This window comes from Varanus komodoensis, unplaced genomic scaffold, assembly GCF_004798865.1.
Source record: "Varanus komodoensis strain SLA01 unplaced genomic scaffold, ASM479886v1 scaffold2, whole genome shotgun sequence".
Lineage (NCBI taxonomy): Eukaryota > Metazoa > Chordata > Lepidosauria > Squamata > Varanidae > Varanus > Varanus komodoensis.
The window spans coordinates 57,427,519-57,443,638 of NW_025335568.1; the positions used below are offsets into that span (position 1 = coordinate 57,427,519).

A 16,120-nucleotide genomic window follows, 5' to 3' on the forward strand; every position below is an offset into this window, starting at 1 on the left:
GCTTATCCTTTGGATTTCACATTTCTCCAAATTTAGCAGTGCAGACTCTATCTCAACAAAATTACATTTAAAAATGGTATTTTAGGATAAAATGTGGTGGTGGCAGCAATTTGTTATTTATGCATGTTTGTATCTTGCCCTTTTACTTCTTGCAAGATAGCTAGACATATATACATTTTGATAAAATAATATGTAAATACATGTTCTAATTCTTAATTTATACAGAGTTGTTGTGATTGGGTGGGATTTTTAGTGCTTTTTCCAATCACACATTAATAGAATGGACTTATGAACAGAGGTGAAATTGTTTCAGACCGGTAGTGGACTGATCTGTTTAATTTCATAATATGACTTCATCTACATTTTTTTTAGGTCCAGGCTTTGGGAAAAAAAATAAAGAGATGTCCATGGAGCGTGACTTTTTCATGAGAATGAAATGCACAGTGACCAATAGAGGAAGAACTGTAAATCTCAAATCTGCCACATGGAAGGTGACCACTTTTACTTAACATTGGTTGAAAGTTTCAATATACCTCAGCTTTAAAAAAAACGTATATGCTTACATAGTTCCTTAAACAAGCTCTTTAATAATATGTATAACTTTTTATGTTTCAGGTTTTGCACTGCACTGGACAAATCAAGGTCTATAATACATGCCCTCCTCATGCACTGTGTGGCTATAAGGAACCCCTTTTATCCTGTCTTATATTAATGTGTGAGCCTATTCAACATCCTTCCAATACTGACATCCCACTGGACAGTAAGACATTCCTAAGCCGTCATAGTATGGACATGAAATTCACCTACTGTGATGACAGGTAAATGATTAACTGTTAGTTTATTGTGAGTTGTTAGTAGTATAATGCACTTCTGGCATGGTAAATTGGGAGGTGACCGCCTTCAAAATGTTCTTAGATATTGGAAAAAAAATCCAGTAGTTTATTTAGTTATTTTATTACATTTATACTCCACTGATTTTCCTGCAAGGAATATAGAGTGGCTTGCATAATCCTCTGCCTCTCCATTTTATCCTCAGAAGAACCCTGTGAGGTAGATGGGGCTGAGAATCAGTGACCAGTCCAGAGTCATCCAGTGAGCTTCATGGATTTCCTAAATCCCAGTCCAACACACTGGCCACTAGGCATGCCAGCTCTCAACAGAATGGCATGAGAATGAGACAACAGCCTCTTAGTCTAGGTGAGGCTTTGGTCTTTAGCTAAGGGATCATATTATGAAGGGGAAAAATCCTTAGAAGCAGAAAACTAGCAAAACGGAGTGGTCAATCTGGAAGTTTTTTCCCTGTTGTGCTAGGTTTTTACTTAAATCTTTCACATGGGGAAGCACTGAAAAATGGCATCTTCAACTGCAACCTGAAATAGTAATGTTTTGTTCTGTTGCAGGAGGCCTGAGGTCTGGTCTACCAATGAGGGGGGAGAGTGTATTATAGTACTTTTTATTTTAAGAAAATTAAGTGAACTGCCCACTAATAGACAGGTATTATCAAATTTAAGCAGGGTCATGTTCCTCCTTGTTGCAGGCCAAAGACATGCCTGGATTTGAAGATGGAAGAAATGCCTTTGACTAGCTTTGGTTGTTTAAAAGCAGTGGCCCATCCTTGGAATACTATACTGCAGAATGATGCTCCATTAGCAGAACTTAACTTCTATACAAAAGAGGGTATTCCAGAGTACAAATGCTTACTTGAAACACTGTCATCTAAGCCCATTCTTTGCAAATAATCCAGGAGCTGGGATGTTGACAGTAATGAGGCATTCTGCGTGTGTTCAGGTGTGCTCTGTTCAGAGACTGCTGCTTGCAACTAGTGCCTGGTTTGGGAATCCAGGCTAGCTTTGTAATAAGACATGGGGACAAGAATATTTTGTTCTGACTAACTAGCTTACCTGACCCGATTTTCCAGCTGTCCTGTGATACAGAGCTAGCTGGTTGATCAGTGCAGTGTGGTAGTTAGAATGTTGGACTGGGGACCAGGGATATTTATTTATTCGCATGTATTTATAGGCTGCCTATACTTACCAAGGCCTTCCTAGGTGGCTAGGTGGATATCTCAGTTGTATCTCCCACTCAACCATGAAGCTCACTGGTTGACTTCAGGCCAGTCACTCACTCGCAGTCCAACCTACCTTTCAGGGTGGTTGTTGTGAGGATAATGACTCTATGTAAGCTGCTTTGGGTTCCTCACAAGAGGAAGAAAGGTAGGATAGAAATGAAATGAAATACTACTAATAAAAAAGGTTGTCCCATCCCATCCTGTCCTGTTTCATCAAAATGCTTGGCTATAGGACTTCTGCTTCAGAGTAACTGATTTGGGTTTTTTTCCCCTGCATGTGGAAATGTCTTGGCATAGCATAATGAAAGTGTATTTATGTCCTCTTATGGGGAATGGGTTGTGACACAAATAAATTATATTCACTAGCTGATGTACCCCCCACAGAATCAAATTTATCTATTAATTTGATTTATATTTCTTACGACAAACTCAAAGCAGCTTAGATAATTTTCCTCCTTCTGTTGTCAGTCTTATCCTCACAAATTTATCTTCTTTGGAAAAGGTGAGAACAGGAGCTAATAAATAAATGAAGTTAATGTATTCATAATTCCCTTGGAGTGCAATCCTAAATCCATTTATCAGGAAGTAAGCTCCCCTGAGCACAATGAGACTTACCTTGGAGGAAACATGCTTAAGATGGTGCTGTCAGGCTGCAGATGCACTGGGAAGTAAGATCTGTTAAACCCTGTATGAATCAGTTCTGAGTTAACGTGACTTAGAATTAGGTTTCAAATGTACTATCTTGGAATTATAACTAATTTCTAGGGCTGGAATCAAGCTTGCCATATGGAAAATAGCTCCAAGTTTTTGCTCAGTGGAAGTTGTTCTTTCCCAGCAGGCAATTCCTTCCTTCCTTCCTTCCTTCTCTAACAACTGCTATGTGTGTAAGTGGCCTGCAGAGAAGGCAGTCACCCCCACTTGACCATCCAGATCTTGGCCGAATGGCAGGCAGCATAAGGTGGTCTTTCCTTTCCAGCTCCCTAATATTGTCATTCCTTTATTATAGCCGATAAGATGCTAGATTCTCCTGTTTTGTTCTGAGGGCCACACACACACACTCAAACACTTCCATTAGCATTAGGCTTGAAAAAGAAACGCTGGCCCTTGCTCATCTCTTTCAAGATCATCTTGACAACTGGACTGTTTATGTGCTCTGAGTTAAGGGTTTGCAGGTTTGTAGCCTCCATTAGTTTCACTGCAATTGCTGAAAATGAGAGTGCAACATTTAGCATTGTTTTGACCAAGTCATGCTAGAGAGGGAAAAATGTCTAGCTGGTCTGGCTGCTGGGATTGCAAGAAAGATTAGGAAAATGCTCTTATGACTAGACAAAGGCCACTTGTGACCAAGATCAGAATTTTTCAGGGCTTGGATGGGATCTACACTGGAGGCCCTTTTGTTTGTGAGGCACTGCCATGCTGCTACTACTTTCACATTCAATTGCTGCCCTGTAAGCAGACGTTCAAGAATTCAGCACAGGGTCTGCTATGTTTATAATCAAGGTCAAACACCAGTGCATATCTGTTGTAATTGTGGGAGAAGTAGGGGGAGAGTGAAAGGTCATGTGTGTTCTACCATGTGTGTATATAATGCCACATTATAAGGCTCCATTCAATTAAACAATAAATAGGAACACATGCTCCTGTTTTAGGTTGCTTTTAAAAAAGATGTCCAGTAACTGCATGGCACCTTTGCAGCTGTAAAGGAATGCAGATTTTAAAATAAATGGTAATTTGTGTAGCTCTGTAGGTTTAGTGAAAAATAGCCTCAAATATTCCAACAAAATCTGTGCAAGGAAAGAGCAAGGAGGGAAGGAGGAGGTGGAAGATTTGTGGGAGATGGAAAGAGTGTGTGAGGAACTGTTGCAAAATAGGTTCTATAAATTTAAAAGCAGGTCTACTGCTGAAAGGTACAATATTGCTAGATTGGAATGCACATTACTTGGTAGCACATGAAACTGCAGTCAGCTGCCATGGACATAACTTATGTAGGCCCTCGACCAGTGGGTTATAAACAGGCCATGTCTGAAGATCTTCTAAAGGGGAAGTGACCTTCCTGTTCAGCAAAGGCATGAACACACACAACCCAGTTAAATAGATTTTAAGAACCAGATAATAGCTCTGTGGTAAAATGCATGCTTTATATGGGAAGGGTCCATCTTCAGTCCCCGATAGAAGTAGGTCACAGCTATAAGAAAGACCTCCACCTTAAAACCTTGAGAGCTTCCACTGATTGGTTTTGTGCATCAGCTCTCCCTCTTGCAAAAGTCACACGCAATTCTATGCAGTAGCTCTACTGTCTGCAATATGCACACCTCAAAACCTTGTGATCAGTTCAATACTTGGCAGGATATTTAAAAGTGAATAGATGCTTAATAACTGGTCTGAGGGACTGTAAAAAGCTTGTAGGCCTGATGGGAAGAACTCTCAGGGCTACACTCAGCCCACAGGCCAGATGTTCTCCATCACTAATGTAGACATTGTTGTGCTAGACACAGAAATAGCCTGATCTTGGAATTAGGCATATTTATGTATTTATTGGATTTTTAGCCCACCCACCCCCAGCCACATGGGTTCCTGGACTGGTTGGGGGACCTAATATACCCTACAAGCAAGGGCACTGTGTTCTGCCAAGTGCTTCACAATCCCTGTGTGTGTGTGTTTGCAATACATGTTTTGTAAGTGTTTGTAAGTAGCTGGGGTAAGATCCAGAATTGAAGCAGTTGAACAAAAGAATCACCAGAGCTAAACTATATTGTCTAGCTTTATATTATCCTCTTCTACCAGAGTAGTGGTATCAGGCAGCCAAGATGAAGGATGTAGTGCTGGCACTGTGGTGGTTCGTTGCTCCATCCTTTCCGTTTAGATCCAAGATGGTTATAAGAAGTTAAAGGGGCATGCAGGTTGGAGTTTAATCCTGTGAACGTGTGACTGGGATATGGAATGACACAAATTAGTCTCCTAGTCTGTGCACCATGGGGGCTTGGGTTCACGATCCCGGATTCCTTGGAGATCACTGTGATGGTTCTTGAGTTTATGGAAACCTATGTGTGTGTGTGTGTGGGGGGGGTCAGATGTCCTCCCCCACAAATGTGGATGCACACTTCTAGATGTTGCAGTAGGTGCTCGTTTCTGAATAAATATTACAGCATGAAAGTTTGAGGGCTCGGGGAAGATGACAAAGGCTGAAACTGCATATGAAATGCAGTCCCATGCCTGTTTCCCTCATTGCCTTTAAAACAAAAACTGCAAAATCATTCTTCCTTAAGCATTAAAAGCAGATAAGAGACAGTTAAATTGTCCAGCATCCCCCATCCCCTCCCAGGGGCCCAGATCCTCTTAAGAATTCTCCACTGGCTACTTTGGTTTTAAAGTGTTTCAGAGAAATGTGTAGCTTCAGCTTGGGGGTATATGACTAGCCTGCCCCAGCTGCTGATCATTTGGACTATGATGTTCATCTCTCCCAGCGAACAGATCACTCTGTTTGTCTGGTTAAGGATGCTGGGAGATGTCGCTTGCACAGCTGCAACAAGGACACCAGGTTGAGGAAGACTGATTTATACTGTGTCTGTATAATATGGTAGACAGAGCCTGAACATGGGATCTTTGGGTGCAGTCTCTGCTTAGCCACGCAGCTGGCTGGGTGGCCTTGAATCTTGCCACCCACCTCTCCACTGTACTGAGACATTATAATCTTTCAGCCCCATTTACACTGCCACAAACCCCTTGGGAAAAATGCAGGACACAAACAGGTCTTGATTCTCCACTGAAGTCAAGCTCCTTAAATTCAGTGAGACAGTTCTGGTAAGACTGTGTAGGGTTGCAGCTCAGTAGAAGGTGAAAAAGCCACAAGCCAAATCTGTGTGGGCATTGAGAGAGAGGATATGCACTAGATAAGAGTTTTCCTTCTTTGGAAATACCCAGAGGCTCCTAGATCAGGAAGGGATGATAAAGAACAGGCGGTGATAAAAAAAACCCTCCAAGTAAGTACATTCTTCCTTGTATTAAACAGTGGATGTTCATCCTAAAAACATATTTGTTTTGCTGCATTCTTCCCTGAGACACTGGGCCAAGGTTGCGAAAATAAGTAAATAAATTAATGCTCCACTATAATGCCTTTCATCCAGAGAACCAGTGTAGTGTTTAAGTGTTGGACTGGGGAGATGTGGCTTCTAGTCCATGCTTGGTCATGAAACTTGGGCCAGTCAGAGATGCTCACAACCTACCCCACAAGGTTGTGGTGAGGATAAAATGGAGAGGAGAACTTTGTAGGTCACCCTGGGTTCCCTGCAAGAGAAATAAAGACAGGTTGTAAATGCAATGTAATAATAAAGGTACCATCGTCTTGTCCTCTGAATGTGCCCAGTGTGGCATAATACGTTTTGTTCCGGTTCATTTTGGGGAGGAGCAAAGATTTAAGCTAAGCACTAAAGGTCCATTTGTGATCACTGCAGGACCTGTGCCATCCCTCCTCTGGGGTCTGGTTGCTCATGTGTATTCAAAAAGGCCTTCTATTCCCTAAGGGCTAGAAATAAAAGGAAGGAGGAAGGAAAGGCAAGCAAGACAATAAAAATGTAGAGGCAGAAGTAGTAGGCTGGACTTTGTTGATGCAGCCTGAGTGAACAGAAGACAATTAAGGTAGGGTAAAGGATTTCCCTGGAGTTCTGTATGGAATGCAGAAGATGCTGAAGGAGCACAAAGATGGAGGACCAGAACCACTGGGGAGGTACAGTAGGATCCACTTGCCTAGAAGACCTTCAGAAACCCAGTATTTAAAATATTTAAGAACATGCGATGAATTCTGTTGGGTCAAACCAAATGCCCATCAAACTGTTGCCCACAATAGCCCCAGAAGTGCCTATGGGAATCCCACAAGCAGAATGTAAGGGCACTAAGCTTCTCCTGTTGTTGCTCTCAGAAACCGGTATTTAGAGACTTGGTGTCACTGATCCTGGAAGTAATATACACCCCCTGAGATCAGCAGATAACCGTTTCTGGTGGTTCTGTGTGCAGCCGTAGTCCATTTAGTTTGTCACATTTGTGGAACTCCCTGTGAGGAAGTCCACCAAATGGTTCAGTTTTGGAGCCTGTGAAATACATCTTTATTTAAAATAAGCCTTCTATGACTAACTAGCCCCAACTTTGTTAGCACAATCTGATTTTAAGGGTTTTAATTCTGCATTATTGATATTATTATTACCCCTTTTTATTGTTTGCTGTTTGGACAGTTTCTGGTGGGCTAAAACTGATGTAGAGCATATATAAATTGTGTAAATAGGTAAGTAATGTGTCAATAGCAGACATCATCTTCCATGAATTTGTCTGATCCTCCTTTTATGTTGTCTGAATTGGTGGCCCTTGCCAATTGTAGTGAATCTCATAATTGAATTATATACTGTGTAAAGGATTATTTCCTATGCGAGGAAATACTGCCTCTCTTCTACCATTGAGCTTTCAGTGCATTATCTTTGAACGTTGTGATCACAGAAATCATACAAAGATGTTGATAACTTGCATGAAATAACCTTACCATGTTCTGTGGTGAATTGCAGCCATTTCCGTCAATACCACTAACTCCAAGTCTGAAATCACTTGCCCCAGTGTAGTGGCAATCAAAATCCTTCAAGATGCATTCCTTTGTATTATAATGTTTCACAGCAAAACACCTAAACAAAAATGAATGTCTGTGCCTTAAATAAGTTGCTACTGATTTTGCTGTTGCTGAACTAAGTTGGCATCCAATCCATCAAATAAAACTTGATTCAACTTTCCAAGAAGCTGTAAAAATTCATTATTTGACTGGCAGATTTGCATGGATCCTGGAGATAAAAGTATTGTGATTCTGCAACAAGTGGTACTTGGACATATGTTTTCAGTGCTATCAGGCTTATTCCATTTCTCCCCCTGATTTTGAGTAACACAAACCAGGATGTGGCACTAAAACTGCTACTATAAATAAATAACTCACCCCATTAGATTAGTGCAGCATTAGATGAACTACTGTGCCCTGGAACTCACCAGAGGGGAGTGACCCTGGATTTAATCCTAAGTGATGTCACTCAGGACCTAGCATGACATGTAAATATTGCTGAACTGGTTGGACACAGTGAAGACAGTGCTCTCGGATTTAATGTATATTTAAGCGGAAGATCCAACACATTCACATGGACTTCCTTGGCAATTGACTTTGAAAGAGGAAACTTGGCACATTGACTTTGAAAGAGGAAACTTCCCTAAAGTGAGGGAATTGATAAAAAGGAGGGTGAAAGGAGGATTCAAGAGGATTAGAGCACTTAGAATGCGTGGTGGTTACTGAAAACCACAAAAATAGAAGTTCAGTTAGAATGTATACTACAGGTTAGGAAAGTAGTACTGAGTCCAAGAAGTCTCTCACATGATTAACAAGTAGTGCCAAGGAAACTGTTACAGAAAAGAAATTTTCCTTCAGAAAATGGAAGTCTTGCCCAAATGAAGAAGACAAAAGAGAACAGAAACTTGCACAAAGGACATGAAAGCAGAAAAAAAGAGATGTAGAAAAGCATTTTGAAAGGCATTTCACTAACAAAGGTAGCCATAAATAATTATTTAAATAAATAAGCAGGAAACCAGTCAGGAAGCAGTTGGGCCATTTGATGATAAGGGAGCCAAAGGGGAATTAAACTAGGTTAAGGAGATTATGGAAACACTGAATGAACTTTTTTCATCTGTTTTCACTACAGAAGACACAGAACAGGAAAGGAATCTGAAATTCCCAATCTTACTGACAGTCTTGAAAGTTAACAAATAACTGTACCCAGATGGTATCTGTTCTAGAGTTCCTAAATAACTAAAATATAAAATTGCAGATCTTCTAACAAAAATAAGTAACATGTCCCTAGGATCAGCCTTTGTACCAGAGAACTGGAAAATGACCAGTCCCTTTTAAAAAGAGATCCAGGAGGTCCAGATCATGTAATGCCCTGAACATTTCAATTTAGAGGTGAATGGTGGTGGCGGCGGTTTGAGAGGATCACCCCAAACTTGGAGAATGAGAAGCAAAATGGCAAATGCTGTTCAGTGCACACTGGGGCAAAAATTCCCAGCTCCAGGAATTAAGCTAATGGGTTCTGAGCTAGTGGTGACTGATCAAGAAAGAAATCCTGGAATATGGTGGATAACTTAATGAAAATGTCAACCTAGCTTATAGTGTGCAGTCAAAGAGGCAAATTGTGTGTTAGGTATATTTAGGAAAGGAATTGGAAATAAAACAACCAACATACAGCCCTCATACAATTCTATGGTGCAACCAAACTTAGACTACTGTGTAGAATTTGAAAAAGTGTAGAAAAAGGGCAGCTAAAATGAACAAGGAGCAACTCACCTATGAAGACAAGTTACAAAATCTGGCATTGTTTAGCTTAGAAAAAGTGAGTAAGGAAAGCTATGGCAGAGGTACAAAATTATTTATCGTGTGGAGAAAGGGGATGGGGGGGCATTTTTCTCCATCTCTCATAAAGCCAAAGCTGATTGGTGGAAATTGAGAACAGATAAAAAGTAGTTAAACACTGATATTCACTTCCATAGGATGTAGTGATAGCCACCAACTTGAACAGCTTTAAAGGGGGATTGTGCACATTCATGGAGGAAAAGGCTGATACCGATGGCTCTATGCTACCTTGAGTGTCGGAGGCAATATGCTTATGTGCACCAGTAGCTAGACAACATGGGTGGGAGGGTGCAGTTGGACTCATGTCCTGCTTCTGGGTGTCCTTCCCTCTGTGAACAGAGTGCTTCCATGGACAGATCCTTGGTCTGATCCAGCATTGCTTTTCTCATGTGCTTATGTTCTTAAGTATCCAGCTGACCAGCAGTTCCTCATTAAAGCAGAAATAATCCTTCTCCTAAACCTCTGATATTAAGAACTATGGAAGCAAGAACTAGTGGAAGGATTTAGCCAGACCCCAAACAGGTTGCTTTAATTGGGAATTTAACTGAAAGAGATGTTGAATTCAGCTTTAAAAGTGAGTCATATAGCAGTACCCATGTTAGATAACCAGTAAAATCCAAATCTTGGGCTCAAGAGGGCCAAACCAAGGCAGATGATCACAGAAAGCTGCTTTATGCCAAATCAGACCATTGGTCCAGCTGTGATCCATTTTGACTGGTACCAGTTCTCGACTGGGGAGGACATGGCTGGAGGGGCAGAGAGGCAACAGGGAACCACCTGTGTCTTCTCCACCTTGTCCACCTTTCTTGTGTTCCCGCAAGCAAAGATCCCAGGCACATGCTTGCTTCTAGTAGACAAAAATAATTTGGAGGGAGGGGATTGCAGAATATAAACAGCAAGCTTGGGAACACGTTAGGCAGCTCTGTGCAAGCCCCTTCTCCCCTCCAGATTCTGGCCTGCCATCACTCTTTAGGTGGACAACTTTTAGCCTTCCAGAAGTTTTGGCTCTACAGCCCCCATCATCCCTTACCACTTGCTCTGTTGGGTAGGATTGCTGGAAGTTGTAGGCCAAAACAACTGGAGGGACACAAGTAGCCTAACTCTGTTTTAGATGGTCAATAGAGATTTGGGTTCCCATATCAAGATTGCTGGACATCTAATTTTTCCCTCAAAGTTGCAGAAGACCAGTGAATCAAAAGGAAATGGATTGTTGAAACCGAATAAGCCTGTATGGTAATACAAGACTGCATGTGGCATAAATGAATCTTTATATTGTTCTGCCTGTTAGAAATATTACTTCCCCACTTCTTAGTGCAAAAAGTCCTCCCAAAGTAACTTATATTAAAATTTTTGAAAAGAAAAACGCACAATAACATTACAAAGCCATATTTAAAGTACCAGCCAGAAGAATATTCCAGAACGTTTAATTGCCTCTTTCCCTGGCTTTCTGCTTCTTTCCTGTCAGTCATTTATCATACCACAACCTCAAAGTATGCACAGTCCTTACTGAGTTATTGTGGGGTCTTCTCCCATTTTCCATCCCAAATAATTGTGGTACATCTGCAAACCTGAACCACGGAGCTAATCCAGTGTTTTGTTCACATGGTATGCAGCCAGTTTCCCATTGGAAATCCACAAGCAGAACATGGATGAAATAACACCCTTTTGCCCATGTTCCCCAGCTACTGGTATACATAGGCATACTGCCTCTGTTATTTGAGGTAGCATATAGATATTGCTAGTAGCCACTGAAAGCCTTCTCTTCCATTAATTTGGCCAGCTCCCTTTAATTGGTGCCCATCACCACATTTTGTAGCAGCGGTTTCCATTGTTTCACAAAAACCATGTGAAAAGACTTCCTTTTATCTGTCTTGGGTCCCCCATCTGTCAGCTTCATAGGATGCCTCACTGGGTTCTAGTATTGTGGGAAAGGGAGAAAAATGTCTTCTGATCCACTTTCTCCCCACCATGCGTAATTTTGCTTGTAAAGACCTAAATTTAACTTTCGGAGCGCTGTGGAGTGGTTTGTCATCGTACTCCAGGGGCAAACTGCTGATTTTTTCCAGATTCATTCTTTCTTTCTTTCCATCCATCCATCCATGTTTTTGTAAGTTTTCTCCATGGTGATTTATGTGGGTGAAAATGGTCCCCGGACCTCCTGGCCACCTTGTGTGTGTGCACAACATATGATTGATTCTTTGCATCCCCACTTCCAACCTTGTGGCAATTTTTCCATGGGCCACAGTCATTCTAAAAGGAAAGCTTTCTAGAGAAAAGCCTGGGCAGGTCAGATGCCCGTCTGCTGACCACGTGATACCTTTTTGTTGCTTACATATGTATTAGTGCATTGCTGGAACGAATTGCTGGAAGAATTGCCTTCTCCATCGAACACTGCTGTCTCACTAATTAGCGGTTGTATGCCTTTCTGAAATTAAAATATAAAACTTGTTAAGAATACAAGTTCCTGCAAGAATGATGGTCAAAGCCACATGAAAAAGAAAATGGATATTTCTTTCAACTATTTCTAAAAGATGGAATTTATGGCCTTATTTGTGAGCTAGAGCCATCTTCAGAACGAAAAGCAATAGTAGCTATATTTTATGGTAGTCTTAAAAGGCAAACCATTTTGGCCATAAGGGAAAAATACCAAAATCCATATTAGGGCAATGCTTTTATTAGGCAGCTTCAAAGTCACAAAATAGTGTCCAGGCTTTTGAGTTCTTCAGAATTCTTCAGGCAAAACAAGAGGAGGGAGGAAAAGCCTCGAGAATTGCCATGAAGTTCATGTTATAGGGTGTTCAGAAAGCTAAAATGAGCGTATGCACAGGATACATTCATTCTGGGTATTCTGTGAGTGAGATTTAAACTGATGCTCCCATTATGGCCTGATAGAATCGGAGAAAGTTTCACAGGAGCACCCTGAATTACTTTATGTTGGGTTGGATCATTGACCAATTTAGCTGAATGCTACCAACTATCTTGGACCTCAGGCAGAGGTCTTCTTAGTGTTTTAACATGCAAATGTGAGGAATTTAGTGTGTACTAAGAATGAATGAATCTGCCCATTTCAGTTTCTCTTAGTATCCCCTTTTTCCAGTCTTACATTCTGTTCATCCCAAACTCTGCATTTTTAAAGTTGACATGAAAACCCCTGTGGTTTTTTATTATTTATTTATTTTCTATACAGCCCAGTCACCAAAGCTTTCTGGGTGGTTTACAGCAACCTTCATGTGTACATTTCTTTTAATACATGCATTTTTGCACCAAATTGTTCATAATATACACATTTTTGGAAACAAGTCCCCTAAAGTAATTAACTTTTGAATAATAATTATGAAATATTATGATAAAATGCATGCTATTTTTACGAATGCATGTATTTTGTGGAATACATTTTCCCATCTGTCTTTTTTTTAAAAAATATTACTAAAGAACTCCACAGGAAAGTGCAAATTTCAAAGGATATCTGTGTTTTGATTCACATTTTGGTTTCAAGTTGAAAATTAGGTAAGCTAGTACTAAATGCAAACCAAAAACATCTCCCCCCTCCCCATCCCTATATAGAAACTTCTACATGAAAACACCCACTCAACTATCTAGCTCTGTTACGGCAGAAGAAAGTCTGTCTTCCCATTTATTGGTGCTCAATGGGAGGCTGGACTTACCAGAGGAGGAAGGTAGTAGTATTTTTTTCCAATGAGCTGCAAGCAACTGCAATTGCAATGGTCCACAGTGTTGCTACCAGGTCTGTCTGCCAACTCTACAAAAAAGGAGGAGGAGAAAAAGTAGTAGCAGCCAATGCATATGTTTGCACTGTTTTGCTTCAATTCTTCTACCACTGAAAATGAAAATGGAGTTGAACATTGTTACGAGTCTGTTTAAGCTCAATTTCACAAGGTGAACTATAGACCTGAAAGGAAAAAATAGAAATCAGGAGTGCTGTGTACCCCTAAAACAGGAGCATGTGCCCCTAATGATAAACTATGTTGTTTTTGAGAATGTGAACAGTCTTGCATCTCCCTTATTCCAGAATGCTGCTGTCCACCACACAAGGAGCAGAACCATTTCTGCAAAGTAAGCCTCTCTGCTGATTGTGTCTAGTTTAGAGTCAGGATATGATAGATAACTGAGAGCTTTCATGGAGTTCTAAGAAGCACCATAGTGGGACTGTACTGAAACAGATTCTCTATGTAAAGAAAACATCAGAGGTGATGCCTCAACTTGTCATACCATAAAGTCACCTCAAACTTGGATCAGCTCAAACGTACAGTGATCCAATAAATTAAAGAGCCTCTTGATGCGGGTGAAGGAGGAGAGCGCAGAAGTTGGCTTGAAACTCAACATTAAGAAAACTAAGATCATGGCATCCGGTCCTCTCACTTCCTGGCAAATAGATGGGGAAGAAATGGAGGTAATGACGGATTTTATTTTCCCGGGCTCCAAGATCACCACAGATGGGGACAGCAGCCAAGAAATTAAAAGACGCTTGCTCCTGGGGAGGAAACCTATGGCAAATCTAGACAGCATACTAAAAAGCAGAGACATCACCCTGCCAACAAAAGTGCGTATAGTCAAGGCTATGGTTTTCCCAGTTGCAATATATGATGGCTGTGAAAGCTGGACCATAAGGAAGGCTGAGCACCAAAGGATGGAGGCCTTTGAATTGTGGTGCTGGAGGAGACTCCTGCGAGTCCCTTGGACCGCAAGGCGATCAAACCGGTCAGTGCTAGAGGACATCAACCCTGACTGCTCTTTAGAAGGCCAGATCCTGAAGATGAAACCCAAATACTTTGGCCACCTAATGAGAAGGAAGGACTCCCTGGAGAAGAGCCTAATGCTGGGAACAATAGACGGCAAAAGAAGAAGGGGACGGCAGAGGATGAGGTGGCTAGATGGAGTCACTGAAGCAGTTGGTGTGAGCTTGGGTGGACTCCGGGAGATGGTGGAGGACAGGAGGGCCTGGAGGAATGTTGTCCATGGGGTCGCGATGGGTCGGACACAACTTTGCGACTAACAACAACAACAAAATGTCTTGTCCTTAACGGCCCTGCTCAGCTCTTGTGGCTTCCATTCTAGACTTGATCCATCTCATGACTGGTCTTCCTCTTCTGTTTCTGAATTTCCTTAGCATTATGGTCATCTCCAGTGACATGTAACTAAAGTGTGTCTTTACTAGTGTGTCTTAACTTAGGAGCATATAAACAGGGCAAGAATATAGCACTTGCCACGAAAAAAGAAGTACCTAACCTGAAGGCAGCCTCGGAACCTTGAATCATTGGACTAAAAATAATTGCGATATAGAACAAGGTCAACCACATGTTTGCTTAAGCTTCTACTTTGGGATCATAGCTTTTACTTAGGCTTGGAGGACCTCAGGAGAACACCCTATTATTCATTAATTGATTTGAATTAATAGATTAACATGTACTTCTGCCAAGAAAAATGGCATTCAAGGTAGCTTAAAAATATAAATAAACTTGATTGAAACATTAATAAAACAAATCCATTAAAACACAATTAAAAAGACAACAATCACTGAATAAAAGCAACCTCCATGACAACAAGCCTGCTTGCATGCCATTAGTATAGGTCTTTTTAGGTTATAATCAGTACTTTGAATTCAGCTTGGAAACAGGTGGGCAGTGTAGCATAGTGGTTAAGAGTGCTGGACTAGGGCTTAGGAGATCGGGGTTCCAGTCCCCACTCAGCCAGGAAGCCTAGTGGGTGACTTGGGGCTAATCACTGCCACTCAGCCTAACCTGTCCCCAAGATTGTTCTGAGGATAAAGTGGAGACGAGGGGGATCCTGTAAGCCTCATTGAGTTTCTTTGGGATATAAATGCAATGTCATAATATGAACAAGAACTGAAGAGTCATGTGCTTACCGTAAGCCATCCTGGCCAACAGTCTGGCTGCATCATTCTGGAGCAGCTGAAATTTCTGAATAGTCCCATGTGGAACATGTTACTATTAGGTCAAACAAACGGGGTGTAATTAAGGCACATGTGATCTCTTGGAACAGGCACAGTTGACACCCCAGCCTCAGCTACGAGTATGCAACTATATGCCTGGCCACCACCCGGACGAGCACAGAAACACATCCAGCTGTGAGCCTGTCCCTCCCAGCACAGGTTGACTCCCTATTCCCTGATCTACCTTTTGACTAACCAGGAGTACCTCTGTCTTATCTGGATCAAGCTTCAGTCTGTTTGCCCTCCTTCAGCCCATTCTTGATATCAGACATAGACAAACCCAAAACAAATACTGTGTGTATGAGTGCGTGTGAGTGAAATGATGACTCTTTTTCATAATAACTACGGGGTTGCCACTGGAAACATCAGCTCCAAGTAAAGATATTTCCCTTCCACTTTATGACAAATAGTACAAGTCACCCATATCCTCACAACACTTCCATACCCTCTTAGTGGCAGCTGATGATGGTGAGCAGGATTAGGAAATGTTCAGAATGAAGACAGCAGGGTTTATGTATATTGTACATTGTCGTGCAGAGGGGCATTGGGACTCCATGCAGAGCTGTCATTTTGGATGGCAGCTCTGTATTTATTATAATGCATAGATGTTGTTATTGTTTCCCTTCTGCACTGCTCCATAGCTGAAGCTCTTCATCAT

At 41.4% G+C, this 16,120-nt stretch overlaps 1 protein-coding gene across 3 annotated transcripts in view; it reads left to right on the top strand.

Moving 5' to 3' along the window:
* EPAS1 (endothelial PAS domain protein 1) overlaps nt 1–16,120 on the top strand; it is a 170,637-nt gene that overhangs the window by 112,232 nt on the left and 42,285 nt on the right. For all 3 annotated transcript variants that reach the window (XM_044429686.1, XM_044429684.1, XM_044429685.1), the window contains 2 exons: nt 373–491; nt 616–818. In XM_044429686.1, coding sequence (XP_044285621.1) covers nt 373–491; nt 616–818 — 322 coding nt within the window. The remainder of the gene's footprint in view (nt 1–372; nt 492–615; nt 819–16,120) is intronic.